Source organism: Cervus elaphus, chromosome 22 (assembly GCF_910594005.1).
Source record: "Cervus elaphus chromosome 22, mCerEla1.1, whole genome shotgun sequence".
NCBI classification, from domain to species: Eukaryota; Metazoa; Chordata; class Mammalia; order Artiodactyla; family Cervidae; genus Cervus; species Cervus elaphus.
In genome coordinates this window covers 58,064,296-58,091,946 of record NC_057836.1, presented here as the reverse complement: position 1 = coordinate 58,091,946, position 27,651 = coordinate 58,064,296, and the positions used below count along the sequence as shown (strand labels likewise).

Below are 27,651 nucleotides of genomic sequence, written 5' to 3'. Positions count from 1 at the left end.
ACGGCGATGAGCAAAATAGATATGGGAATCTGTGCTCATGGGGAGAGGGAGATAGGCTTTTAATGGGTCACTTTTAATAAGTGAAGGCTTTTAATAAGTCAGCACACAAACAACAAGCGCCGTGAAGGAAGAAGCTACTGAGAATTTACATGTGCCATGTATTGCCCTAAGTCCTGGGGATACAGCAATGAACCAGACCAAAACCTCCTGCCCTCTTGGTGCTTATATTCTAGAGGGGGACATAAACAATAAACATTAAATAAGTACATTTTGTGGTGTCCTAGAAAGTGATAAATGCTAGGGAGAAAAAGAGAGGAAAAGTTATGGAGTGGGAGACAGGAGGTTGCAATCTTCAGTAAGGTGGTTAGAGTAGATAGCAATTGAGCATAGTGCTTAACGGGAACATAGTGGAGACTTGCCTTCAAATGAATGGTGAGGGAGGTGACGTGAAGCTGAGATTAGAAGGATGCCCGGCAGTCCACCAGCAAGGAAGAAGAGGATAAACAGAAGGAACGATCGTGTGGGAGGATCTTGGCAGGAAAGAGGCGGGGGCCTTGGAGGAGTGGACAGAAGCCTGTTTAGCGCAGTGTGGAAAGTGTGGGTGCAGTGCTATGAGATGAGATTAGAGGGTAGATCGGGGGGTGCAAGGTTTTAGAGGCCATTTATAGAGTTTACATTTACTCCAAATGCAATGAGAAATCGTTGCTTAGTTTTTGGCAAAGAATTAACCATATGTGATATTGTTTTAAAATATGTTGTTGACTTTGTCCAAATGGAGGAATGATGGCAATGTGGAGACAGTTAGGATTACTGGAGGTAGGAGTTGCTTTTATAACATATTTGACAAGATGGTTATTTTTTAAAATAAAAATTGCTTATTTTTATAACTGTAGAGTCTTATATAAGTATAAAATTTGTAGTACCTAAAATACAGATTCTGATCATACCAGCAATGTCCTTAAATTTAGAGTGTGATGTATTTTAAAGGCATGCTTTTGTTATAAGGACACAAAATTTTGATATTCTTTTTACATAGTTATGTTTTTCTGCTTTAGAAAATTCTAAATATCCAGCAACAGTTATAGTCAAATAGCAATCAAAAGTGTATTAACAACCTTTCTTAAATGATGTGTGTTACATATTATATATTTTCCCTATTTAATCATTATGTAAGCCATTTCCCAGTAAGCAATTTTAACTTGAACTTATGGCTCACTTTAAAAAAAAGGAAATTCTGTTACGTAACCTTGAATGATTTATGGATTTGGTATTTTTCTTTTATGAGTAACAGACCTACTCATCATTATCTCATGTGTAAGGTTTGGGAAGAAAGAACTCTTTCAACTATGTAACTTAAGATTTCTACTTTAAATGTCTTGGATTTACTATATTTTATTTATTATAATAAATTTCATGAAGCAGAAATCAAAGTGAAAAAGGCAAAACAAACAAACCAAAACACATTTACCTTTTTAAACTTCTGTGAGCTGTGTTTTCCATACTCTTTATTTGGCATGATTACATGTATATATTTTACTACCCTTAAATAGTATTAATCTGTCCATGAAGGCAGGAATACTCTGTATCCGCCTCCTCTCTTGTCACTGAGCTATTATCATTTAACTTTTTTTTTTGAAAGTCACTCAGTCGTGTCCAACTCTTTGAGACCCTATGGACTGTAGTCCTTGGAATTCTCCAGGTCAGAATACTGGAGTGGGTAGCCTTTCCCTTCTCCAGGGGATCTTCCCAACCCAGGGATCTAACCCAGGTCTCCCATATTGCAGGTGGATTCTTAATTAGCTGAGCCACAAGGGAAGTCCAAGAATACTGGATTGGGTAGCCTAGCCATTCTCCAGGGATTCTCCCTGACCCAGGAATCAAACCAGGGTCTCCTGCATTGCAGGCAGATTCTTTACCAAATGAGCTATCAGGGAAGCCCCATCATTTAGGTAATTAATTGACTTTTTTTTTAACATGTTTTTGTTGAGGTTGTTCCATTAATACCCCGATGTGTACCTGATAAGTACTTGAGCCATCTTCAGTCCTTAAGTTTAGCTTCTTGCCTATATTAGTCTGCTTGGGCTACTAAGAATACTGGAGAGGGTTGCCATGCCCTCCTCCAGGGGATCTTCCTGACACAGGGATCAAACCCACATCTCCTGCATTGTAGGCAGATTCTTTACCACTGAACCATCTGGGAAGCCCAATTACTAACTTCAGTTCAGTTCAGTTGCTCAGTTGTGTCCAGTTCTTTGCGATCCCATGGACTGCAGCACCCCAGGCCTCCCTGTCCATCACCAACTCCCAGAGCTTACTCAAACTCATGTCCATCGAGTCAGTGATGCTATCCAACCATCTCATCCTCTGTGGTCCCCTTCTCCTCCCACCTTCAATCTTTCCCAGCATCAGGGTCTTTCCCAAGGAGTCAGTTCTTCACATCAGGTGACCAAAGTATTGGAGTTTCAGCTTCAGCATCAGTCCTTCCAATGAATATTCAGGACAGATTTCCTTTAGGATGGACTGGTTGGATCTCCTTAAAGTTCAAGGGACTCTCAAGAGTCTTCTCCAACACCACAGTTCAATAGCATCAATTCTTCAGTGCTCAGCTTTCTTTATAGTCCAACTTTCACACCCATACATGACTACTGGAAAAACCATATCTTTGACTAGATGAACCTTTGTTGACAAAATAATGTCTCTGCTTTTTAATATGCTATCTAGGTTGGTCATAACTATTCTTCCAAGGAGCAAGCATCTTTTAATTTCATGGCTGCAGTCACCATCTGCAGTGATTTTGGAGCCCCACAAAATAAAGTCTGCCACTGTTTCCACTGTTTCCCCATCTATTCCGCCATGAAGTGATGGGAACAGATGCCATGATCTAGTTTTCTGAGTGTTGAATTTTAAGCCAGCTTTTTCAGTCTCCTGTTTCACTTTCATCAAGAGGCTTTTTAGTTCTTCTTCACTTTCTGCCATAAGGGGGTGGTGTCATCTGCATATCTGAGGTTATAGATATTTCTCCCGGCAATCTTGATTCCAGCTTGTGCTCCCTCCAGCCCAGCGTTTCTCATGATGTTCTCTGCATATAAGTTAAATAAGTAGGCTGACAATATACAGCCTTGACGTACTCCTTTTCCTATTTGGAACCAGTTTGTTGTTCCATGTCCAGTTCTAACTGTTGCTTCTGACCTGCATACAGATTTCTCAGGAGGCAGGTTATGTGGTCTGGTATTCCCATCTCTTGAAGAATTTTCTACAGTTTGTTGTGGTCCACACAGTCAAATGCTTCGGCATAGTCAATTATTAATTAGTCAGTTTGGGCTTCTATAGCAAAATCGCATAGACTGGGTGACGTAAACAACAGAAATTTGTTTTCTCATTGTTCTGGAGGCTAGAAGTCCCAGATGAAGGTCTGGCGGCATCAGTTTCTGGTGAGAGCTCTTCTCCTGGCTTAAAAGATGTCCACTTTGTTCTCATACAGTCTTTCCTCTGTGATGCACACACAGAGAGAACTTGCTCGTGTCTCTTCTTAGATGGATTAGTCCCAGTGGACCAGGGCCCCACCCTCACGACCTCATTCAGCCTTAGTTACTTCCTCCGAGTCTCCTCCAAACGCAGCCGCGCGGGGGACTTGGGCTTCAACATGTGAGTTTTGAGGAGGCACTCCCATTCAGTGTATAATACCTTTCTTACCTAGGAATTTACGAGATAGGATTGGACAACTATTAAGAGAAATTTAGATTTTTCCCTCAAGGCATTTATAATTTCCAAGAGAGAGGGAAGGAGTAAATATTAACTAAATGGGTGAACAAAATAAGCAATGATCTGCTTCCCTTTGAACTCTGGTTAGAAATCACATAGGAAACATAACCCTAAATGGACTGACTGGACAGTTGAACCTTTGAACTCTTTATAGAAAAGCATAAAGTAAAAACAAAGAATTCTTTTGCCTAGTCCTTCATCCGTTCATTCTTTCTGTCAACAAATATTTATTGAGTGCTGACTTACACTAGATATTCACTACTCTTGGGGCTGGGCAATGACTAAACAGATGACGTCCTTGCTCTCAGGGAGTTTAGATTCCAGAGGACTGGAAGGCACAGTTGTATGCTGGCTAAGAGTATAGATGCACCCTGCCTCAGTTTGATCAGCTGTATATTTGGGATATTGATACTACCCATCTCAGTTGTGAAAATGAAATGAAAAATACTCATGTTGGCAAAAGACCCAGATTAGGCAACACAATATTGAAGGAGAAGAAATTTGGAGGACTGACACTACCTGACTTCAAGACTTACTACATTGACTAAGATAGCATGGTATGGTGAAATAATGGACAAACAGATCAAAGGAACAGAATAAAGAGCCCAGATGGATGTAAATCTAGGCAACTGGTCTTTCACAAAGGAGTGATGGCCATACATGGAAGCAAATCTTTTTAACAAATGGTGCTGCAATTGTACATCCACATGTGAAAACCCTATCTAGCTATAGACCTTATACCCTTCCCCAAAATTAACTCAAAATGGATCACAAACCTAATGTAAATTCTATGCTATAAAACTCCCAGGAGATAATATAGGAGAAATCGAGATGACCTTTAGTTTGGCAGTGGCTTTTGAGGTACAACACTGAAGACATGATCCATGAAAGAAAGAATTGATAAACTGGACTTCATGAAAATTAAAGTTTTCTGCCCTGTGAAAGACACTGTCAATAGAATGAAAGCCAAGCCACAGACTGGGAGAAAAAACTTGCAAAAGACGTATTTGATAAAGGACTACTATCTAAAATATACATGGAACTCTTAAAAACTCAGCAAGAGGAAAACAACCTGATTTTAAAAATAGGCCAAAAATCTTAGCAGACATCTACCCAAGGAAGATAAATAAATGACAAATAAATATATGAAAAGGTGCTCCAAATCATGTGTTATCAGGAAGGTGTAAGTTAAAACAACAGTGAGATGCCACTACACACCTATTAGCATGGCCAGAATCCAGAACACTGACAATACCAAATGCTGACAAGGATGTGAATCAACGGGAAAATTTTCATTCACTGCTGGTGGGAATGCAAATTGGTAAAGCCACTTGAGAAGACAGTTTGATGTTTTCTTATAAAACTAAACATATTCTTACCATATAATCCAGCAGTCATGCTCCATAGTATTTACCCAAAGAAGCTGAAAACTTATTCCATACAAAAATCTGCACATGGATGTTTGTAACAGTTTTATACAAATTGCTAAAACTTGGACACAAACAAGATGTCTCTCAGTAAGTAAACTGGTAAACTGTGGCATACATAGACAATGGAATATTATTCAGTGCTAAAAAGAAATGAGCTATCAAGCCATGGGAAAACATGGGTGAATCTTAAATCCTCATTACTAAGTGAAAGAAGCCAATTTGAAAGTGCTACATATTGATACTACATGATTCCAACTATATGGCATCTTGAAAAAGGCAAAGACTATGGAGAGAGTAGGAAGTTCAGTGGTTGGGGTTAGTGGGGAGGGAATGATGAATAGGCAGAGCACAGAAGACTTTTAGGGCGGTGAAACTACTCTCTATGATACAATGGTGGATACATGTCACTATACATTTGTCCAAGGCCATATAAGGGACAGCACCAAGAATAAACCCTAACCTAAACTAGGGACACTGGGTGATAATGATGTGTTAATGTGTGAATTGTAACAAATGTACCACTTTGGTGAGTGATGTTAATAATGGAGGAGGCTGTGCTTGTGCCAGAGACAGGGGCACATGGGGGGAGTCTCTATGCATTCTGCTCAGTTGTTCTGTGAATCTAGAGCTACTTTAAAAAATAAAGTTGATTTTAAAAAATGCTTCCAAAGAGTCAGTCCCAGTGTTCATAGCAGCAATATTTATAATAACTAAGATATGGAAGCAGCCTAAGTGTTCTTCAAGAGATGGATGGATAAAGAAGATGTGATACACACATGAACACTTTACACACACACACACACACACACACACAGAGGAATATTACTCAGCCATAAAAAAGAATGAAATCTTGCCATTTGCAACAATATGGATAGACTTGGAGGGCATCATTATGCCAGCTGAAAGAAGTCAGCCAGAGAAAGACAAATACTTTATGATATCACTTATATGTGAAATCTAAAAAATACAACAAACTAGCAGCTGTTATAACAAAGAAATAGACTCACAGACATAGAGAACAAGCTAGTGGTTACCAGGGGGGAGGGGGAAGGTGTGAGGGGCCAGATAGAGGTAGGGGATTAAGAGGTACAAACTACTATGTATGCTACAAGGATATATTGCATAGCACAGGAAATATAGTCAGTGGTTGATAATAGCTATAAATGGAGTAGAGCTTTTAAAAATTGTGAATCACTATGTAGTACATCTGAAACTATATCTCAATAAAAATATTAAAATTTTAAAATCATTACAGATGCATATAAAGAGCTGTCAGTGCTTGGTACAAAGGAAATATCACTTATAACCATAATTACATTTTTCAATAATTAGACATTGACAGTACGGCACATTAGGAAGCACAAGGGAGGAAGGATGGGGGGAAGGGATAGTTAGGGAGTTTGGGATGGACATGTACACAGTGCTATATTTAAAATGGGTGACCAACAAGGACCTCCGGTCCAGCACAGGGAACTGTGCTCGGTGTTATGAGGCAGCCTGGAGGGGAGGGGAGTCTGGGGAGAAGGGATACACGGACATGTACGGCTGAGTCCCTGTGCCGTTCACAGTCCCTGAGACTGTCACAGCATTGTGCATTGGCTCTACCCCAACACAAAATTAAAAGTAAAAAAAAGGACTTAGCACAAGGTAAGTTTTTAAGGATCGCTTGCTAATTAATATAGGTTTCCTGCTGACTTTGAAGATATCATTTTATTTTATAATTTTTACAGTGCCACCTCTTTGTTTAATATCTGGACCAAATACAACCCCCGGCTGCCAGCTGCCTATTACAACGAGAAGCTTCTGAAGGTTGGAGATAGCCTTTGTGAAATGAAAGTAAGTACCTCTGGAGTGAAAAGAGCCCAAATGAAACTCATTTGGCTAATTATTATTATTATGATTATTACTGGATAGCATTCCTCTTTTACACAATTTCTCCCCACCCCGCCCCCCCCCCCCACCCCCCGCTGGAAAAATCCAAGGGAATATGTAAAAATTTTAATGAGGCACAGTGACAGAAAAAGTGTTCCCTTTTAAATTTTGTAGTTGGGATTCTCCAGAGGTGAGAGGTTCCCGAACAGAAAGACAGTTGCCTGAGGCTGAGCCGGAGCACAGACCATAGTTAGCAGAGGGTGTGGTAGGCGCCCAACAGGAAATGCTGAGTCATCATGTTCCTACCTCATACAAAGGAGCCCAGACACCACTTCCTGTTGTTTTTCACATGGCTGACCTTGCCCACAGCCCTTGCAGGGCCTTGCTGCTGTGTTGCTTGCTTCCAGGTGCCTTGTCTCAATGACCTTCAGCTCCTTCTCAACAGTTTGCCGTATGTAATTGCAGCAGTTATTCCATACAGGCCCCAGTTCTAACTCAGTGTTGTATTCCAACTGAGTTCCTGCCTTATTTCTAGTTCCATTATTAATGCCTGGGTCTTGGATTGCTGCAGACTCATAGACTTGGTTTGATATGACCACACCGAGGCTGGGTTTTCAGTTAATGAAAATGTGAATTTTTCCCCATAACCTCTGGCTTGGGCCCAAATTATTCCAAGTTAAATATGAGTCTTTGGCACATGTATTAATAGGATCCTTGGACCAAGTGTTATTTTATACAAAGTGATTTTAGGCCAGACATGGGAGGGATTCTATTACCAAGCCAGGTCCATTTTCCTGACATGAAGCGAGCCAAGCACTGAGCCGCTGAGGTTTGCAGCAGAGAAACAGTTTATTCACAAGGCAATCGGGCGAGGAACAAGTCTCAGATCTGCCTCCTGGAAGGCGAGGGAGTTGGGATATTTATGAGATGTCAACAGGGTGGTCTTAGGCTCCGGGAAAGGTGATTGGAGGTGGGGGGAAGGCGAGGTAGTCGGAGTTCTGCACAGGTGCACCCGGGTTATGTGTGTATTCAGAATGGAGGTGCATAGCCTGATGGGAGCCCAGAGCTTTTCAGCCTCTGACGTCAAAAGGCTGGTCAAGAGCCCTGGGCAGGCCTATTGTAGGGTTGGGGGTCCCAACCATCCCCCAGTTGGCTGGCTGTAGGCAAGAGCTGACTCTAGTTCCTGTAAAACAGCTGGACAGCCTGAAGCTGTCCATTCAGTTCAGTCGCTCAGTCGTGTCCGACTCTGCGACCCCATGGACTGCAGCACCCCAGGCTTCCCTCTCCGTCACAAATTCCCAGAACTTGCTTAAACTCCTGTCCATCGAGTCGGTGATGCTGTCCAACTATCTCATCCTCTGTCCCATTCTCCTCTTGCCTCCAGTCTTTCCCAGCATCAGGTTTTTTCCAGTGAGTCAGTTCTTCCCATCAGGTGACCAAAGTATTGGAGTTTCAGCTTCAGCATCAGTCCTTCCAATGAATTTTCAGGACAGATTTCCTTTAGGATGGACTGGTTGGATCTTCTTGCAGTTCAAGGGACTCTCAAGAGTCTTCTCCAACACCACAGTTCAAAAACATCAATTCTTCAGTGCTCAGCTTTCTTTATAGTCCAACTCTCACATTCATACATGACTTCTGGAAAAACCACAGCTCTGACTAAATGGACTTTTGTTGGCAAGGTAATGTCTATGCTTCTTAATATGCTATCTAGGTGGGCCATAGCTCTTCTTCCAAGGAGCAAGGGTTTTTTAATGTCATAGCTGCAGTCACCATCTGCAGTGATTTTGGAGCCCCCCAAAATAAAGTCTATCACAATGTTTCCATTGTTTCCCCATCTATTTGCCTATGAAGTGATGGGACCAGATGCCATGATCTTTGCTTTTTGAATTTTGAGTTTTAAGTCAACTTTTTCACTCTCCTCTTTCACTTTCATCGAGAGGCTCTTTAGTTCTTTGCTTTCTGCCATGAAGCTGGGAAGGTACGCAATTAAGGAGAGAGAAAAAGAAAGAGAAAAAAATAACTAAAGCTACCTTAATCAGTGAAGGTAGTTTACAAACAAAGGGCTTTTAACAAACTCTTCCTTTATCTGTGTTGTGTAAGACAAGCTCATGAATTTCTATTTGTTATGAGCTTCTCTTAACTCTTTGGGGCACAATTTCAAATCTTCTCAGCCTACAGTTTTTCAGCTTCATTTTCCTCCTCCATTTCTATTTTCTGGGCTGGAATCTTTTTGGTCTGGGAGGGAAATTTACCTAATAGAGGCAAAGATGCAGAGGAACTTGCATAAGGGAGCATTAAGATCTATTTTCGGCTGCCCAAATTAAAGAATCCTCTCAGCTCCATGTAATTGGACCATGGTTCTTAGAGACTTGAAAATGCAGAGTTTGGGAAACTACAGAAAAAGAAACCCAAGTGCGATCCAACTTGTAAGCTATATTCATGTGAAATGGAATAACAGTTTTCACAAGAATTAGATGAGTGCCCCGCTCTTTATTTTTATGCTTCTTCTCAATATAACAAGGCTTCCCTGGTGGTTCATATGGTAAGGAATCTGCCTGCAATGCAGGAGACCTGGGTTTAATACTTGGGTCAGGAAGATCCCCTGAAGAAAGAAATGGCATCCCACTCCAGTATTCTTGCCTGGAGAATTCCATAATAAGGAGCTGGTGATACACAGCATGGTCTGAGGTTGTTTCAGGAGTATCCAGGTGGGTGGAGGGAGGAAGAAGGAATATGTTAGAAGTTGATAAAGCAAGTTGATAATGGGCAGTGGCCAAGCATTCAGAGTATTTCAGGTAGAATATCTAAAAGATTCACTAAAGAAACAAAGAAAATGTTTTAACTACTTTTCACTGATGGGAAAGTGGGCCGGAAAGGTATTTATAACCCTGGAAACAAACCTGAGTGGTTACTTTGGTTTCTAGAATCTATTTTTATTTTAGTTACAGTAAAGCTCATCTTGTTGGACTACTCTTGTTTTAAACCTAGATTTGAATTCATTGTGTGAATCAAGTTAGAATGGAAAAGATTCAGAATTAATTAGTGAGCAAGTAACAAACAAGTCAATAGAAATAGGAACAAAAGAGCGTTTTGACTCTGAATCTGCAGAAGGGCAAGGTAACCCAAGAGGCAGTTCACACCCAGGGCAGCTGCTCTTCCTGGAAACACAGTCTCATGGGAAGAAGCAGAGGAAGGGCTGGAGCTGACTCATCTGTGGAGCCCTGCTGGCATCCACCGCCCTGAAACTTTCCAGGTCAGCTATGCCCTGTGGGCTTCAGAAATGAGGCCTCTGACTTTGTAATGGGAACCTAAGCATGAATTAGAACTGACGAGAATCGTTAACTAACAACAGCTCAGACTGATTGGTCCTGAGGTAACTTCAGAAATGGGACATGAAAGAGCCAGCTCATCACCTGCAATCTTCTCTTCTCTTCTCCCTTCTTTCTTTCATTCCTTCCTTTTTCCCTCTTCCTTCTTTCCTCCACCCACCCCCATTTTTTTCTCCTCTCCCTAGCTGCCCTCCCCTTCCTGTCCTTTCTTTTTTGGAGCTTAGGAGGTATCAGAGAAGCAAGGCTGGTTAAACAGTTCCTCCACTTCTGTGATTGAGTTGGTGGATTACTATCCTCTGTTGAGGTTGAACCTGCTGGATTTTGAGTATATCCATCCAGGTATTACCACACACAATACCCTGGGGAGTATCCCCGTCTTTGAAGTCTCATCTCGCAATTGTTTTGTTGTAGGAGAATTAAGTAATGCATGTGAATTGCCAAGAACAGTGTCTGTCATGTGTGTGTTTGGAAATAGTTGTGATAATGTTAGTAATGATGTCATGATGGAAGTAATGGTGGTCATAGTAATTATCAACATTGACATCATTGAGAATAATACCAACATTGGGTGTGCTAGGTTGCTTCAGTCATGTCCGAGTGTTTGTGACCCTGCCAGGCTCCTCTGTCCATGGGATTCTACGGGCAGAAATACCTGAGTGGGTCGCCAGTCCCTCCTCTGGAGGATCTCTTCCACCCCAGGGATCAAACCCACGTCTCTTCTGTTTCCTGCATTGGCAGGTGGGTTCTTTAGCACTAGCGCCACCTGGGAAACCCAATATCACCTAATTTTAATAATGATAAGAAAAATGGTGTTTTAAAACCTTCATCGAGTCCTTTTTCTATTTCAGGAATATAAACTGGCCCTTTTGCAGTGCTATGGCAGATATCTTCAGCAGTTCAGCATCAACTTTGATGAGACTAAAGCAGACGTGAATCAGTTCAAAGCTGTATTTTTCCCAAAAGGCTTTGGAGACAAAACCGCAGCACATACAGTAAGATGAGAGTGATCGCTGAAATAGCTACCACTGATGATCAGCCGTGCGGCAGTCTGCCCCTTAGTGGACAGCTTCTCCATGTCTTTCATTTGCCTGGCGTAGTATTTACCTGTGGACTATAAGTTGCTTAGTAAATATTTTCTGTGCTGGATGAGAAAGCGCACTTATTAACTCTTATAAAGATGCTTTGGAGATTTTGTCACTATAATCACTTATTCATCCAGTAGGCAGTTTTATTATTATTATTATTATAACTAATATTGGTAGAATGCTTTTACTCTTCAAAGTACTTTGGAAAACATTGGCTCCTCACAATAACTCTATGAGTTAGATACTGTTATTATCCCTATTGTATAAGAGAGAAAAAGAAAGCTAATCACACAGTATAATAACTAGTGACTCTGGAGAGGAAACATAGATCTTTTGATATGAAAAAAAAAAAAAACGTGCTTTTTTCTAGTATACCAGCATTATTATGTTAATTGCTACCGATGAGTCACTGGTTGAGCAGTTACCATGTGCTAGGTAGTTTTCTAAATGCTTTATATGAACTGTTATCTTGCAGCCTCATTACAGTCCTAAGAGATGGGTACTGTTATGCCTCTTTTACAGATAAGAAACTGAGGTTTATTGGAGAGTAAAAAACCTAGTCATTTTAAAGCAATAGACACAGTTGGTGTTTGAACCCTAATTCGTCTGAATCCGAGGGTGTGTTATTCCAAAATTAATGATTGTTCTAGGCCTTGAAAACAACATGTGGTTTAATAAGCAGAAATGTTGAAGCATGTTTGAAGGCACATTCAATTTGCCTTTGACACAAGTGCATAAATGAGAATACTGGGCAATGTGAGTTGGTGCTTAAATTGCATGGAGGGGAGGGGAAGGGATCCTGATACCAAGACATAATTCTTGGGACACTAGCTGATTGTCCTACAGCTCAACTCGATTCTGACTCTAGGAGGAGACAAAGTCAGATTCCACAGGTTAAGGGTTCAGTCTTACAAGACCACCCCCATTCCCCCCCATCCCATACCCACTTCAGATTGTTGTTGGGGTCGCAAAGATCCTCCAGGGGAGGAATGGCAACCCACTCAGGTAACTCCAGTTGTTACCTCTCTTTGTGACCGACTGGCTACAAATCAGAGGTTCCTGCGACCCATCCTTGTGTTCAATAATTTGCTGTAGTGGCTCATGGAACTTGTGAAAACATTTCAGTTATTAGATTACAGGTTTATTGTAAGCGGACATAATGTAACTCAGGAACAGCTGGAGGGAAGAGATACATAGAGCAAGGTGTCAGGAAAGGCTGTTGTGCTTCCGTGGCCCCTGCAGGCACCCCACTCCCAGCACCTCCGTGTATTCATCATCTTGGAAACTTCCCAAACACCATCCTTTTGGGCTTTTATGCAGGCTTCATTGTTGTTGTTCAGTCACCAAGCCGTGTCCAGTTCTTTGAGACCTCACGGACTGTATTATGCCAGGCTCCTCTGTCCTCCACTGTCTCCTGGAGTTTGCTCAAATTTATGTCCATTGAGTTGGTGATGCTATATAACCATCTCATCCTCTGCTGCCCCTTCTTTTGCCTTTAATGTTTCCCATCATCAGGGTCTTTTCCAGTGAGTCAGCTCTTCCCATCAGGTGGCCAAAGTGTTGGAGCTTCAGCAACAGTACTTCCAATGAATATTCAGGGTTGATTTCCTTTAGGATTGACTGGTTTGATCTCCTTGCAGTCCAAGAGAGGCTTCATTGCATAATTGTGCAATGAATCATTGGCCACTGGTTGTAGATTCAACTTCCAGCCCTTCTCCTCTCCCCTGGAGGTCAGGGGATGGGACTGAAAGTGCTAAACCTCTAATCACATGGTTGGCTCCATTGGCAACTTAACCTCCATCCTTAGCCACTTTCCAAAAGTCACCTCATTAACATAGCCAAAGATCTTTGTCACTCTCAACATTTAAAACAATTCCAACGGTTTGGGGGGGTTGTGAGCTAGAAACTGTGGATGAAGAACAAACATATATGAGAAACATTTTGGCCATCTGAGTGGCCAAGTATGTATTTCTTACAAGTTGTAATATTTCAGTGCCCCATTGGGAAGAGTGCTGAATGAAAAGTTGGAACTTTTGAGCCCCCGCCCCCCCTACTACCCTGGCCCAGGCCTCCATATCTTTTATACTATTGTGTTATCATGCGTACACTCAACCTCCCTAGCTGTGAAATCAGTTTTGTAGTGGCTAGAAATACGTGTATCTAAGCAGACAATCTGCATGGTAGAATAAGGCTCATTTGTGTTATTGAGTGTACACTCGCATAGCTTTAGTAGTTCTGATGTTTCTCTAGCCAAAATCACTCTCCTGAACTCCCCACCTATCCAGGTAACCTCATAAAGATCTCATAATCGGCATGTCCCAAAGTGAACAAACATCTTTTATCAGTCCATCACCCAAGCAGGAAACCATTGCAAGCCTCTTTCTCTCTCTTACCTCTCACTTCTAATTGGTCATTAAATGCCATGGATTTTCGACAAGACTTAGCTCTTTCCTTTCTCTTCATCCCCACTTTCAGAGCCCCATTTCAGGGCCCTTTTGTCTCTGGACAACCTCAGAAGCCTTTGATCTCTGTTAGCCTCTTGCATGTAGCTTTGTCCCCCATCTGCTTTGCATCTTTCATACTTTTGTCAGAATTCGTTTCTAAAAAGTGTAAATCAAATACTAGTCCACATTCCTTGGAATGGTGTCCATGTTCTAACCATGGACCACTTCTGTAGCTCAATTTGTCTTAAACCTTCTTACTTTAAAAAAGACTTCCAGCTCAGTGACCACAGCAGTCGCCTTAAGCGCTCCTAACACTGTGTGTGCCCGGGAGGCTTTTTCCTGTCAGGAGCCTGTCTTCCTCATCTTTGACTCCCTGTTGCTTAGCAGAGTGTGGCAAACAGAGGTGCTCAACAAACATTTGCTGACAGAATTGTGTACGTACATAACATCTGAATTAATATGTTAACATGCCATTAGGGAGACTTTTAAAAATTGTTTCAATCCTATATTTTTGGAAGTAGGACTTTGTATTTTTTTTTTTTTTTGGCTGAGGAAAGATGATCTTAACTAAATGGATGGTTTGAATAAACTTATTTTACCGAGTTTCTTTCCATGTGTTAGTCCACTAAGGCTGCTATAGCCAAAATCCAGAGATTGGATGGCTTAAAAACATTTATTGCTCATGGTTCTGGAGACTGGCGAGTCCAAGATCAGGGGGCTGGAAGACCCTGTGTCTGGTGAAGGCCTGCTTTCCCGCTATGTTCTCATATGGCAGGGGTGAGGTTTCAACGTATACATTATGGAAGGACACAAACATTCAGTCTCCTGTACTCTACTGACCTATTGAGTTAGTTATGCATAATTTGTTTCCATTTTGGTTTTTACATTTTTTTTTTTTTTTTTGGTTTTTACATTTTAAGATGTGCTTTCCTAAGTTGTGTAAACATTATTTATATTCTTTTTTTTCTCATGTTTCAGTTTCATGCTTTAAATGGCAAAAATATTTGCAACTACCAGTTGGTCTGTGACAGTGATGTGAACCTGCAGAACAAAGATTCTGTGCTCCAGTGTCTGCAAATCTTGTCCTCCTTCCGGCTCATCATGCAGGTGGCTTTGCCACAGGAGCACCTGTGCTGGATTATCTTCAATGGTATATATCAGTGTTCAATATTCTATTTTTCATTGTGTCTTTCAGGAAGTTATTTAAATGCCAAGTCCGATGATGACTAGATTACCTTGTGATTTAGGTGACGTTCCTTTCATAAGAGGACAACGGGGCTCTGTTACGTTTTTAGCAGGTTTTAGTTTGTCCTTATGAGCAGGGACTCATGCCGCAAGTATGTGGGTTTTCTGCTCGAGGGAGGGTCAGAGCTGTGGAGATAATCAGCTTCACATATGAACAAAATGGGGGCGCTCAGTGAGTAAGGCGACAGTGGGTTGGCCAAAAAGTTCGTTCAGGTTCTTCTATAACATCTTACAGGAAAACCTGAACAAACTATTTGGCCAAATAAATCTAAGTGGAGAAGGATCAGAGGACCCTTGCAAGTTAGATTATTTCTAAACATCATCTATTTATCGGTCCTCTTCTCAAATATTTTGGCCAGTGACTAGGGCTTCCTACATAGCAACCTTCTCCTCCTACTTGTTTTTGAGTGAGGAACTCTGAGAATGTGCATGTATATGTGTGTATGGTTTATTTATATACATATATATTCATTGTATAGACAGACATATGTATGCATTATATATGTTTCATAAAATGAGTCTTATCTAAATCTTATCAAAATGTAACTTTTGTTTTTTTTCTTTTAAGAGTTACAATTCAAATTCAACTTAAATTCCCTTTAAAGTTAAAATTTGAAGTTATAATGAGTAACCTACAATATTGTTCTCTGGATCACATATTCTTGTAAGAAAAAGAATGACGGTCTGTTATGAGTTTATAAGACAAGGGCAAAACAACTTGAAAGAAAGCATATTGGATTTTCTCTCATCCATGGCAACTGACAGTATGTTTCCTAGTCTTTTCCTTCTTCACGCTCCCCAAATAATTTTTGTTGACATTTTGACTGTAATCAGACCTTACATTTGCTACCGAGATGAGACTGTCTCTGGGAGACATTTTTCAGGCCAGTGATTGTTAAACTTTTGCATCCCATCGTCATCAGAGTTGCCAGGGCCATCTCTCCGGGTGCATTGCTCATGCGTCTTGGCAGGGACTGAGCCAGAGCAGAGCTTCTGTGCTCAAGAAAGGGCGATAGACCTGAGTGCTGGGCCCCGGGGTCAGGCTCTGCTTGAGAGGTGGAGACGATGCAGTGTGACTCCCTGTCTGAAATCCTTCTGAGATTCCCACAAAACCACCCCCCTCCCATTTTCTTTTTCAAAAAGATAGAACAATTCCTGTGTCTTCCACATCCTTATTCTGCTGTATGCTTTTTCTTTGGCATCATGTTCTAGATTTTATCCTGTTTCCTAAATATTTTTCTGCTCAACACTATGGTTTTAGAATCTAGCCATGTTCCTATATGTAAACCTGGCTTGTTAACTGCCTGCTGAATTGTCTTCAGCAGAGACCCATGCATGTAAGGATGGGCACCTGGTTGGCCCTGCCTCTCTAACCTTACAGGTAGTTCTGTGGTGAGTGTCCTCACATCGGCCCTCTCATAGACCCGTGTGAGTTCTCTGGGATGCACGCCCAGGAGTGGGGTTGCTGGGTTCGGGGAGGTACATGCACTTACTGTCATTGGTTGCCATCCCTGTTTTAGTTAATTCATCTCAAACTTAAGTGCCAGGCATTGTTCCAGGTGTTAAGGATACAGGAGTGGACAACACTCAAAAACCCTGTTTCTCATGCTGCTGTAGTACTTCAGAGAGATGATAAACAAATCAAAACTAAATGATGTATCAGGTGGTGATGAGAACTATTTGTGTGTATGCTCAGTCACATCTGACTTTTTTGTGACCCCGTGGACCGCAGCCCACGAGTCTCCTCTTCCATTGGACTTCCCAGTCAAGAGTACAGGAGTGGGTTGCCATTTCCTTCTCCAGGAGATCTTCCCGACCCAGGGATCAAACCCTCATCTCTTGCATTGGCAGGCAGATTCTTTTACTACTGAGCCACCTGGAAAGCCCCTGATGATGAGAGCTATGGAGGGAAATAAAGTCTAGAAAGGGATTAGTGAGAGTGATGGCTGGTCTGGGGCCTGGGCTGCAATTTTAAATAATGGTCAGGGTAGACTTCACTGGAGATTTGAATAAACACCTGGCTGAGACATCTGAGCATTCTGGGGAAGGGCATTCCAGCTGGGAGATTAGCAAGTGCAAAGACCTTGTAGTTTTAAAACTTTGGAATTTGAGTTGTGAAAAAATGACCTGCAGTCAATTTCTTAAAATACATTTGAATTTTCCTGCTAAACATTAACACTCTTTACTTTAATTGACTATTATACAATTATAAGAGCTGGTTTCTTAAGTTATTTAATCAATCTTGGTTCTTTCACAAAGTCTAACTGGGTAAATGAATATTGGATAATATTGGATAATATCTGACTTCCCAACTAACCTGAACCCAAATCATTTAAGCCTCCAAATAATCAGATTATATTGGTGGTGGCTGTCTTTGATGAAAAGGAGTCATATGTTAAGAAATCACTTGTCACAAGTCACAAGTCACTCTGTATCAGGGATTTGGTTAAAACATCAAACTAAGTTCCAGAGGCATTCTGAGATGTAAAGATTCAGTCTGTGCTCCATTTTGAACCATTTACTCTGTCCATTTGGCTTCTGCAGTGGAATCTGTAAGCCATGCCAATATCCTGAACCATCAGGGAAGAATTCTGTTATAGTCAGGATGCACTAGGGTGCAAAGATTAAAGGTACATCTTTGAAGTACCAAGTGCCCTTGTTATTCTTGAGGGCGGTCTCCTGGGGCTTTCTGAAGTCCCTCAGTTCCCATTGCTGAATGTTTGTCTGAGTTCCCTGCTCACACCTGAGTCGAGTGTTTTGTGAAGAGTCATGTCTCCTATGCATATCCTCACTAGGTGATTTTTTTCTAAGTAACACAGTTATACAGACCAGGTCAACAAAGCCAAGTTAAGAATGCTGAACCTGAGCTCTTACTAGCTCAGTAATTGTTCCTACTGGATCTTACTGGAGATAGATAATTCTACGTCATGAGAGCAGGCACATTACAAATGCTGAGGCCCTGAATGTGAAGGACTTAATTGCATTCTCTGTGAACTTTACGGTTGTTTAACTGTTTAAGATTTTATTCAGTATATTTTGGTCACTGATTTGTGTCACGTTTATTATGCTAGCAGGTGTATTGTAATCAAGGGATGTGTGTTTTGGAGCAGGTGCTATTTTCTCAGAAGCTTTTTAAGTTTAAAAGCGAACATAGCATTTGTAATTGTTGAATTGTGGTGGTTATGAATTTTAGATCAGATATTTTATGGGAAATATTTAGATTGCTAGCCATTATAATTAAATGCCTTTTTAAAGCATGCTGTATTGTCTTTTGGGTTATGTTTATAGCCTGATAATATGTTTTCTATATAGAAAGATATACAGTGATGTCATTCTCCACTTGTCCACCAAATGCTGCCATGAAATGAGCCATCTATCTTCATTTAATTATTGGCCTGATTTAAAAAATGATCATACTTGAATGATCTTACATAGGAGTTGGAAATGGCATTTTTCATCAGAGTGCTTATGGGACGTACTTAATAATGGGATAGATATTATATGAAAATGAATATAATGTAACCTATTATGCATTATGAGTTTTAAATTATGAGTTTCCGAGTATTGTGCTATATGATTAAATATGTATTCTAGTCTTATTTGGAGATAAATCTTTAGTTATGCAACTGTGAGGAAACCATGGGAACCGATTAAATTTTATATGAATTAATAAAACCACAAAGTACATACATTATGCTATTAAAATATCCTTTTGTTCAGTATATTTCAAAACTTAAACTTATATCTTGCTGTGGAGCTTGATCTGCATTTTCCTGGAAGAGCTTGGACTGTAACTTACAGCCCTGATACTAGTTGGCTAACCACATACCTCAGCTATGTCCCTGTCATGAGCTGGCTTTGTTTTATAGTAAGGTTCTCACTGACCAGTACTTTAAAATGCCTTTAAAGTAAGATTAAAAGTTTCCTGTGTTAACAGTTTTAAAATATGGCCATATTAATTCTTTTAAAAATTTAACTACAAGTTACAAAAAGTGTTGTAATGATTATAACTTTGGCCATTATCAGATTTTCTCATGAGAGAGTCATTTGTTTTGGGAACTACCAACTTAAACTATAGAAAGTGGAATGTAAAGTTCTATCATGTGACTATAAAACATATTAATCTTTTTCTCCATCTAGGTACCATTTACATTTACACTATTTGCAGAAAATTGATGATCAGAGGTCATTCTTCCAAGGTATGAAATTTATTGTCAGAATATCTTCCCCTGTATTTCCTGGTTGTCTTAAGACTTTTGTTAGCATTGAATGCTAAACAAAGAAAATTTAATGACTTAGTGTCACAAAAGTTAGTGGCTGTATCTGTATTACCAGGTATACTGTTTTTAGTTTTCCTTTAACATGATCGTAAATAAAAATGTAGACAGAAAAGTATTCATGAAAAGAAAGAATTTCCTAAATGGATAAATATTTCTCCAGGGTCCCTCAGTCTTTCAGATTAGTTGTAACTTGTTAATATGATACTGAATATCCATCTAATAACTACATCTCTAGGTAGGGTAACCATCCATTCTAGCTTGTCCAGGACAGTCCTGGTTTATGCCTGTTGTCCTGAAGTAATTACTAATAGTGCTCACTTTTACTTTTAAAAGTGTTGTAGTTTGGATGATAAACTGTGGTTAGCCTGTGTGTGACTTGCTATGGAACTTGGGCCACATTTGCTTGAAGAACTTGGCCTGTACTTATGGCCCAGCTACTCGATGGGTGAACAAACACCTCAGCCATGTCAGTCATGAACTGACGTTGTTTTATAGTAACATTCGCACTGACCTGCAGTCACTGCCTAGTTTTAGCTGGAGGAAATGGCTTCTGTTGACTTCCTTACCATGTTGGTGGCACCTTTGTCTGCAGGAGACATATTTATTCCCTGTGTTCACTATCCAGTCATTGGAATGTAGGCCAAGAAAGGACAATATTCTCCCCTCGAGACCATGCTTGAGTTGTTGCTGGCATTTGCAACATTGCTATTTGAGTCTTCTCTATTGTATGTAAATACTTGCTCTGAATATTCGGACACTTGGGACAGATATTTTTTTCCCTTATTTCCTCAAAACATAGCCAAGTATCTTAAAAACTGACAATACTTAAAAAAATAGATGGCAAGATATTTGCATGCTTAACGGATAGCATTAATTGTGTGTTCTCTCTCTCTGTTTTGTTCCTTGCATTTAAAAACTCTATTACTGACAGTGACTTAGCAAACTCTATGCCAGCTTTTTGAGTGTGAATTAAAACAAGGAGAGGCTGTACCATACATAATGTAAATTTGGCCTACAGACTATTCCAACGATTCTCTATTCAGTTCCAGATGATTTCCTGAAAGGAATTTAGGAAATCTCCTGTTGTGCTTGCCGTGGCAACAAATAACTGCTTCACAGAATCACCACAGTTTGGTCTGCTTATAACATTTGTCTGGCAAAGCTTTGAAGGGCAGAGATGTCTGTGCCAACATTTAGCTGTTGGTGTTTGTACTTGCTAATGCTGAGGGAATTTTGATTTAACATGATAGCCATCTTAAAATAATTTCTTATTTATATTCTGTGTAAGATTTCTTCTCTCCCCCTCATATAACGTGAGTTTCTCACTGACAGAATAAGGAAGGCCTGAAGGAAGATCATTTCATAGCCCCAGTCTTGTGGAGTGGGAGTTGGGGGAGTGAGGAATGCAAGAATTTTGGGATGGTGGGTGGCTGCACAGTTGGCACTTGCAGATCAGGGTGGAATTCTTTCAGTGTATGTTCAGTGTAATAAGGTTCAAGGAAATTAATTTTTTACCCTGAAACTCACAAACCCTCAGCTGATGAGTCGACTCCTGAGCTGAGACTCTACATGGACATGATGGGTCCATTTAATGGGGACAAGCCCTTGGCAGTCCGGCCCCATCTGAATCCTCCTGATTTTGTAGCTACTTTAGAGTTCAAGTTCATTACAGTTCAAAACAGAAGGAGAAACAGACGCGGGGTCCTCAGGTTTTTTGTGGTGTCACCCCAGAGCAATCTAAACTCCTATCCCTATAGGATTTGGTAATTATGATTACCACTTATTATTGAATATTATCGAGTCCCTTCTGTGTGCTAAGTGCTGTGTGAAGGGCTCTGCATACACAATAATGCCTTGGTAGTCTTACGAGGGTGAGACCTTAAGACTATCATCACTGTCCTTTGTTGAATGAATGCTTACCATCTCTCAGGTATGCTTCCAAGCCATTTTCACGTATTACTCATTGAATCCTCATACCAGCACTTGGAGAAGGTAGCATTATCACTTTTATCTTACAGATGAGGAAGCTGAGGCCTGGAAAGGTTAATTTGCTCAAGGTTGCATATCTAGTTAGGATAGTTAGAGATGTAGCTGAGGCCAGAGCCGATGCCACTGTGTACTGCCCCTCAACCCCGTCAGAACATGGCGAGTCTGTTGACAAGTTCCGTGACCCACCCTGTTTTGGTTCATCTCTGCAAATGGAGGAGTTGTGTGGAAGCTCCTGATACAATGTTGAAATATTTTCTCTTTTATTTATTTGGCTGCACTGGGTCTTAGTTGCGGTACCTGGATTCTTTATTTTAGTTGAAGCATGCGGGATCTAGTTCCCTGATCAGGAATCCAACCTGGGCCCCTGCATTGGTAGTGCAGAATCCTCGCCACTGGACCACCAGGGAAGTCCCTGAATATTTTCTGACATGACTCTGAAGGTGTCCTGAAGACCAAGACTGCTCAGGGCTCTTCATAGATGGGAAGCACTTTTGAGCTGAGGCAGGCCACCAGCATACACTTAGCGAATGCAGGGAGGGCAGTTTTCGGAAGCCTGTTTCCCTGAAGACACGCGGCCATTTGCTTTCCTTTATGGTAAGGGCTGTAGTTTCTTCTAAGGCATTTGCAACTGTAATATAGTATTCAGCAAACATTAAAGAAGTCAGTAGAATCTATTCATTCTAAAAAAAAATGTTGATTTCTGTTTCACTTTCCTATGAAACCGAAATAGTTTGATCACATTTGTGACTTGAACAATGGTTGTCAGATTCTTCCACAGACCATCACATAAAGTTCAAGTCCAGACTGTAAAGTGCTTCTCTTTGCTGCCTCCAAAGGCTGTGAACTGAAATAAGTGACGCTGCACTGCCATCTCGTGGCTCAGCTGGTTAATCCTTGTGTGGGTCTTCCTACTTGACACCTTAACCATTCTCTTGCTAGGCTCCTAAAATTTGTTTTTTCAAAATTTTGTTCTGTTTTCTTTTAATGAAGAGACTAGTCCTGCTGAAATAATCAAATTTTTGTTAATAGAAGTAATTCTTTCTTTTATGGGTGAGAAAAAAATGCTGCAATCAAATTAAGTAGTTTTTTTTTGAAATGGCATTTCAGCTTTGAACCCTGAACGATGATTTCTCAAAAACCCCAGTGGAATGATGGCTTTTTTTCTCTTTGCTGTAGTTGCCCCGTGTAGTGGGAACAATCCTGCTGCCGTTAGGAGTCCAGAGACCTGAACTCCAGCCCCAGCTCTGTCACTTCCAAGCAGTTTAGCCTCTTGGAGTCAGATTCGGTTACTTTTAAGGTTCCGTCTGGCACTAAAATCTGTGATGTGGGGTCTTTTATACTAAATCTGAGGCCACACCCAAATATTATGTGAACAACTGGTACGTGTAGCTAGTTTTATTTTATTTTTAGCTAGTTTTATTTTGAAGTATGAAAATTTGAATACCAGGAATCCTGAGAACTTTGAAAGCCACGTGTATATAAAGGGGGAAAAATTTATACATGATTTAATCCCACACCCCGCAGACCACAACTATATGAATGCAAAAATCCACAATAGGATTTCTTTACAGCAGATAACGTGAAACTCAAGAATTTTGACAAGTGTTAATTCCATATTAGTTCACAGTGTGGCAAAATTAGCAAACAATGAGAGAAACAATTAAAGTAGCAATAAAGCAACCCCAGGTTGACTTAATAGAGATATAGGGACCAGAACCAGGGAGTGAGAGTTTCATTTTCTGTGGTCTAGTCGTATACTGTACAGGGACGCTGGCCACCTCGAATAATACCATGGTAAGAGAGGGAAGCTCTGTCCTGGGAGGATAGAAGTGCTTGGGGATCTTTGTCCTGGAGAGTGCTGGGGAAGGGGCAGACTGCATAGGTGCTTTCAGATTCTTGCAAGGCTGTAATTCTCAAGTTGAGTCTTGAGTGGTCTTGTGCTGCTCTAGAAGGCATAACTAGGACGAATGCACTGGAGGTGTATCAAGGTGGTTGCATTTCAGGTTAAAGAAGATCATGTTTAGAAGTGTCTTCTGCCATGTGGCACACCCTTTGTTGCTGGAGGTGGGAGCTTGTGGGCAGAGAAGGTGAGGGACATCAGGTGGTGGTGCTGCTGATGCTGAGGGAGTGAAATTAGATTCTCAGCCCCTTGATGCCATGATTACTAGATCGGGAACTGAAACTTTTCAGTGAAGGTCTGTCCTCAGTCCATCAACAGACATTTGTTGCTAATAACAATTGCATTGTTGCAGTTAGCTCCTTGGGCTTCCCTTCTGGCTCAGCTGGTAAAGAATCCACCTGCAATGCAGGAGACCCTGGTTTGATCCCTGCATCAGGAAGATCCCCTGGAGAAGGGATAGATTATCCACTCCAGTACTTTTGGGCTTGCCTTGTGTAGCTCGGCTGGTAAAGAATCTGCCTGCAATGTGGGAGACCTGGGTTCAATCCTCTGTGTTGGGAAGATCCCCTGGAGAAGGGAAAGGCTACCCACTCCAGTATTTTGGCCTGGAGAATTTCATGGACTGAATAGTCCAGGGGGTCACAAAGAGTCGGACACGACTGAGTCACTTTCACTTTCACTCCTTTCATTATTAGCTCCTAGACTAGGGCTGACACTTGGTAAATGTTAATAAAAATAAGCTGAGTTCATAGGATTCTAGGAGCTAGGCAGGAAGACATTGCAAAATGACTGAGATTTTGAGTTCTTGAAATTCTTCTTTAACTTTTAAATGCTTAGCTTTTAGTTGACTATTTGTGTAGTTTTAGCATCAGTGACTTGTGCTCACCATTCTTCATTTGATTATATTGAATAAAAATTGGCATTATTCGCTTAAAATGAAGAGACATTCAGTCGTGCCCTTTCTGATTCAGGCCTTGGAATACCTCCTGTGGGCCAGTGTGTGTATGGAGTCCTCGGTGCCTCTCCTGTCCGTCAGGTACTTGACGTGGAGAGCGACTCTCTACACAGCTGTCTGCCAGTGCTGCTATGACTGCCAAGCTGGCGTTCACGGAGAGGTAGGCTACTTCTTGGGCCTCCCGGGGGCACTAGCGGTGAAGAACCTGCCTGGCAATGCGGGAGACGTAAGAAATATGGCTTCAGTCCCTGGGTCCAGAAAATCCCGTGGAGGAGCACGTGGCAACTCACTCCAGTATCCTCGCCTGGAGAATCCCATGGACAGAGGAGCCTGGAGGGTTACAGTCCGCAGGGCTGCAAGGAGTCGAACACACTGAAGCGACTTAGCATGCATGCGTGCAGGCCACTTTTAAATTAGGAGGATGCCAATACTTAAAAATACAACATATTCAGCATTTTCTTCATTAGATAAGTGGCAGGAAAACAGGCAAACCAACAAAACCCAAAGAACTGCAGTGAAGCAAAGATACAAGTCCCAGGCTTTATTTGCAGACATTTGCCTGGTTTCTCCATTCTGTGAATCTCTTGCTTTTACTTTCTGCTTCCCCGTTTATTCTCTGTTCACTTCCACCATCTTTGCTTCTTTTCTGAATAAGATCTCTGATATCTTCCCTTCCTCTTTATATTCTTGTATGCAAGTCACTTCCCTTCCCTGTTTAGTTTTTATATCCCATGCTGTCTACTATCTGTTTTGTTTTTCTCTGCTTGCAGCCACCATTTATTTAGTATACTCTGTTTCTTATTTTTCCTCTTTTCCTGTATATATTTTTGATTAAATATTTGAAATGTAGCTTAACTGGTTGGGGCTTGTATTGACCTCTGCCACATCTCTGTGCGAATGAAATCTGGTACGCTCATTATAGCATGTAGTACTCTGCTTGTCAATGGATGGGGTCCTGGTGAAAATTAGAGACAGGCATTCCTTCCTTTGGACCACCCCATCCCTGCACCAGTGTGCATAACTTGGTGAGTGCAGTGGGGTCTGGATTTCAGCAGGAGAATAGCTTAATTCAGTCCTTGTGGGATACTTTTCTAGCCTAGGATACATTCTAGAAACTACTCACCATATATGCAGAGTTAGTCTTAGTGTACTAGTGGTAGCATATTGCTATAGCTATTAAATTTATCAGGGATAGACACATTTGTGTAGTTTTAAATTTGATTCCCATTGGAATTTTTTTCTTATTGAAAAATGTAACCCTTTATGTTACTATTATGTTCTAGAAACATCTTCATGAAAAATCATAAATTATAAATAAAATACTTGAAAGAACTGCTAAAATAAATTACAGGAATGAAACTCATTTTGCTATTATCTCTATCATAGCAATAGAGAATTATAGTAATGGTGATCTGATTAAATAAGCAAGCCTACCTTCTTCCTTTCCTCAGATATTAATAAATACTTTCTGTATGTTGGGTACTGGAAATAGAAAAATAAACCCCTTTAAGGACCTCACAATTTAGTTGACAATGTGTCCAGTTGAATAAATAATACAGCTGGTTTTGGTGGAAGAGTTAGAATTTGAGAAGAGCACTGAGGAGGGGTGTATGTGTGTGTATGTGCATGCATGTGCAATACGGGAGAAGTGATCATCTATAAGAAGCTACTCTGTAACCCAGAATTTGAATTTCCTTTTCTGAATTCTAAAGTTAGTATAGTCAACATTTCATTGACTTTAGATTTACAGAAATTAGTGGTGCTTCTAGGAAATGATTGACGGGTCAGCACTATGGTCTAAAAAAGTCAGCATCAGCCTAGAGTTTAATTCACAAATTAAATAAAATGTCTGGGAGAGTGAAACATACTCTCTTGATACATTTGTAATCACTGTACTCTAACTTCTTATGAATTAAATTTATTTTAATTGCATGTAGGCATTTGCTCGTCGTGCTTTAGCTAAAATTGATGAGTTACGGCAACTGGAATTAATGAGTTCCTCACAACCACAGGAAGAATCCAGAGAATATTATAGAGAGGCCACAATAAAGGTATAAAAATTTCGTGAGATAAATCTGCTGTACTCTACAGATGATGAAGTACTTAATATCAGTAGTTGAGAAGCGTATCCCATTGATGCTTCATAAGTAATTCTTCTTTTTGAGGCAGATGGCAGTCATGATCTTCAAAAGAGGAGTATTTGAATCTAGAAGAAAAAACAAAAGTTTCTTTAGACCAAAGATAAGAGTTAACATAAAGGAAGCACAAACTGTAAGTCTCAGAACATCTTCTGTTTTTCAGACCATTTCTGCAGTGTTTATATTTTACCTCTGTGTCTGTAACGCTTGGTCGTTAGGCTCCGCTGGTGGCTCAGATGGTGTAGAATCTGCCTGCAATGCAGGAGACCCAGGTTTGATCCCTGAGTCGGGAAGATCCCTTGGAAAAGGGAATGGCTGCCCACTCCAGTACTCATTACTTGGAAAATCCCACCGACAGAGGAGCCTCGTGGGCTACAGTCAATGGGGTTGCAAAGTGGCCTATGACTAACGCTTTCACTGCTCAGTATTAAATCCTGCCCCCATCTGTGGTGACCTAGAAGGGCGGGATGGGGGCTGGGTTGGAGGGAGGCCCCAGAGGGTCAGGATGTTTGTATAAAAGCTGATTCACCTCGTTGTACAGCAGAAACCAACAGAACATTGTAAAGAGCATTCTTATCCTCCAGGTAAAAGAATACTGCCCCCAATCCCTGCAAATAGAAGAATGTCTTCCTGATTTGGACATGGTCTTGTTTCATCCTTTCCTCAGAGCTTTTGTACCTTCGCATAATCCTAGTTTTGTAATGTTAAAGGGCAAGAAGCTGAAGAAGAGCCTGGGAAAGGTTCTTCTGAGTGAGCCTTCTGAGTGAGACCGCAGAAGCCTTTTGACCACTTGGTGTCAGTTTTGAAGGTGTTGAGGATGGAGAGGAAGTGGAGGCACCTTTTCTTACCAACTTCCGGTTTCATCTTTGGGAGTATTTAGGATGTAGGTTGGGCTTCCCTCATGGCTCAGTGGTAAAAGGATCCACCTGCCGATGCAGGAGACGTGGGTTTAATTCCTGGTTAGAGAAGATCCCATGGAGAAGGAAATGGCAACCCACTCCAGTGTTGTTACCCCGGAAATCCTGTGGACCGAGAAACCAAAGAGTCAGACACACTTAGTGGCGAAAATGACAACAGAATGTAGCTGCACTAGAGTAGTAAACAACCCCCATGTCTCAGGGGGCTTTAAAACAATAATTTATTTCCCACTGGAGTCAAATGTTATTATCTGCTCATGACTGATGCTCAGGGCCAAATTGAGAGGTGATCCTCATTTGGAAAA

The 27,651-nt window shown here is 41.0% G+C and overlaps 1 protein-coding gene and 1 non-coding gene across 2 annotated transcripts in view; one reads left to right on the top strand and one right to left on the bottom strand.

Annotated features, from left to right (window-relative positions):
• CFAP54 (cilia and flagella associated protein 54) overlaps window positions 1-27,651 on the top strand; it is a 294,432-nt gene that overhangs the window by 3,364 nt on the left and 263,417 nt on the right. The window contains exons 2-8 of the mRNA XM_043881586.1: window positions 6,923-7,028; window positions 11,242-11,385; window positions 14,901-15,072; window positions 19,308-19,366; window positions 24,308-24,451; window positions 26,229-26,342; window positions 26,461-26,562. Coding sequence (XP_043737521.1) covers window positions 6,923-7,028; window positions 11,242-11,385; window positions 14,901-15,072; window positions 19,308-19,366; window positions 24,308-24,451; window positions 26,229-26,342; window positions 26,461-26,562 — 841 coding nt within the window. The remainder of the gene's footprint in view (window positions 1-6,922; window positions 7,029-11,241; window positions 11,386-14,900; window positions 15,073-19,307; window positions 19,367-24,307; window positions 24,452-26,228; window positions 26,343-26,460; window positions 26,563-27,651) is intronic.
• TRNAG-ACC lies at window positions 21,772-21,843 on the bottom strand. Its single transcript has one exon. It is a non-coding gene; the product is annotated as a tRNA-Gly (tRNA).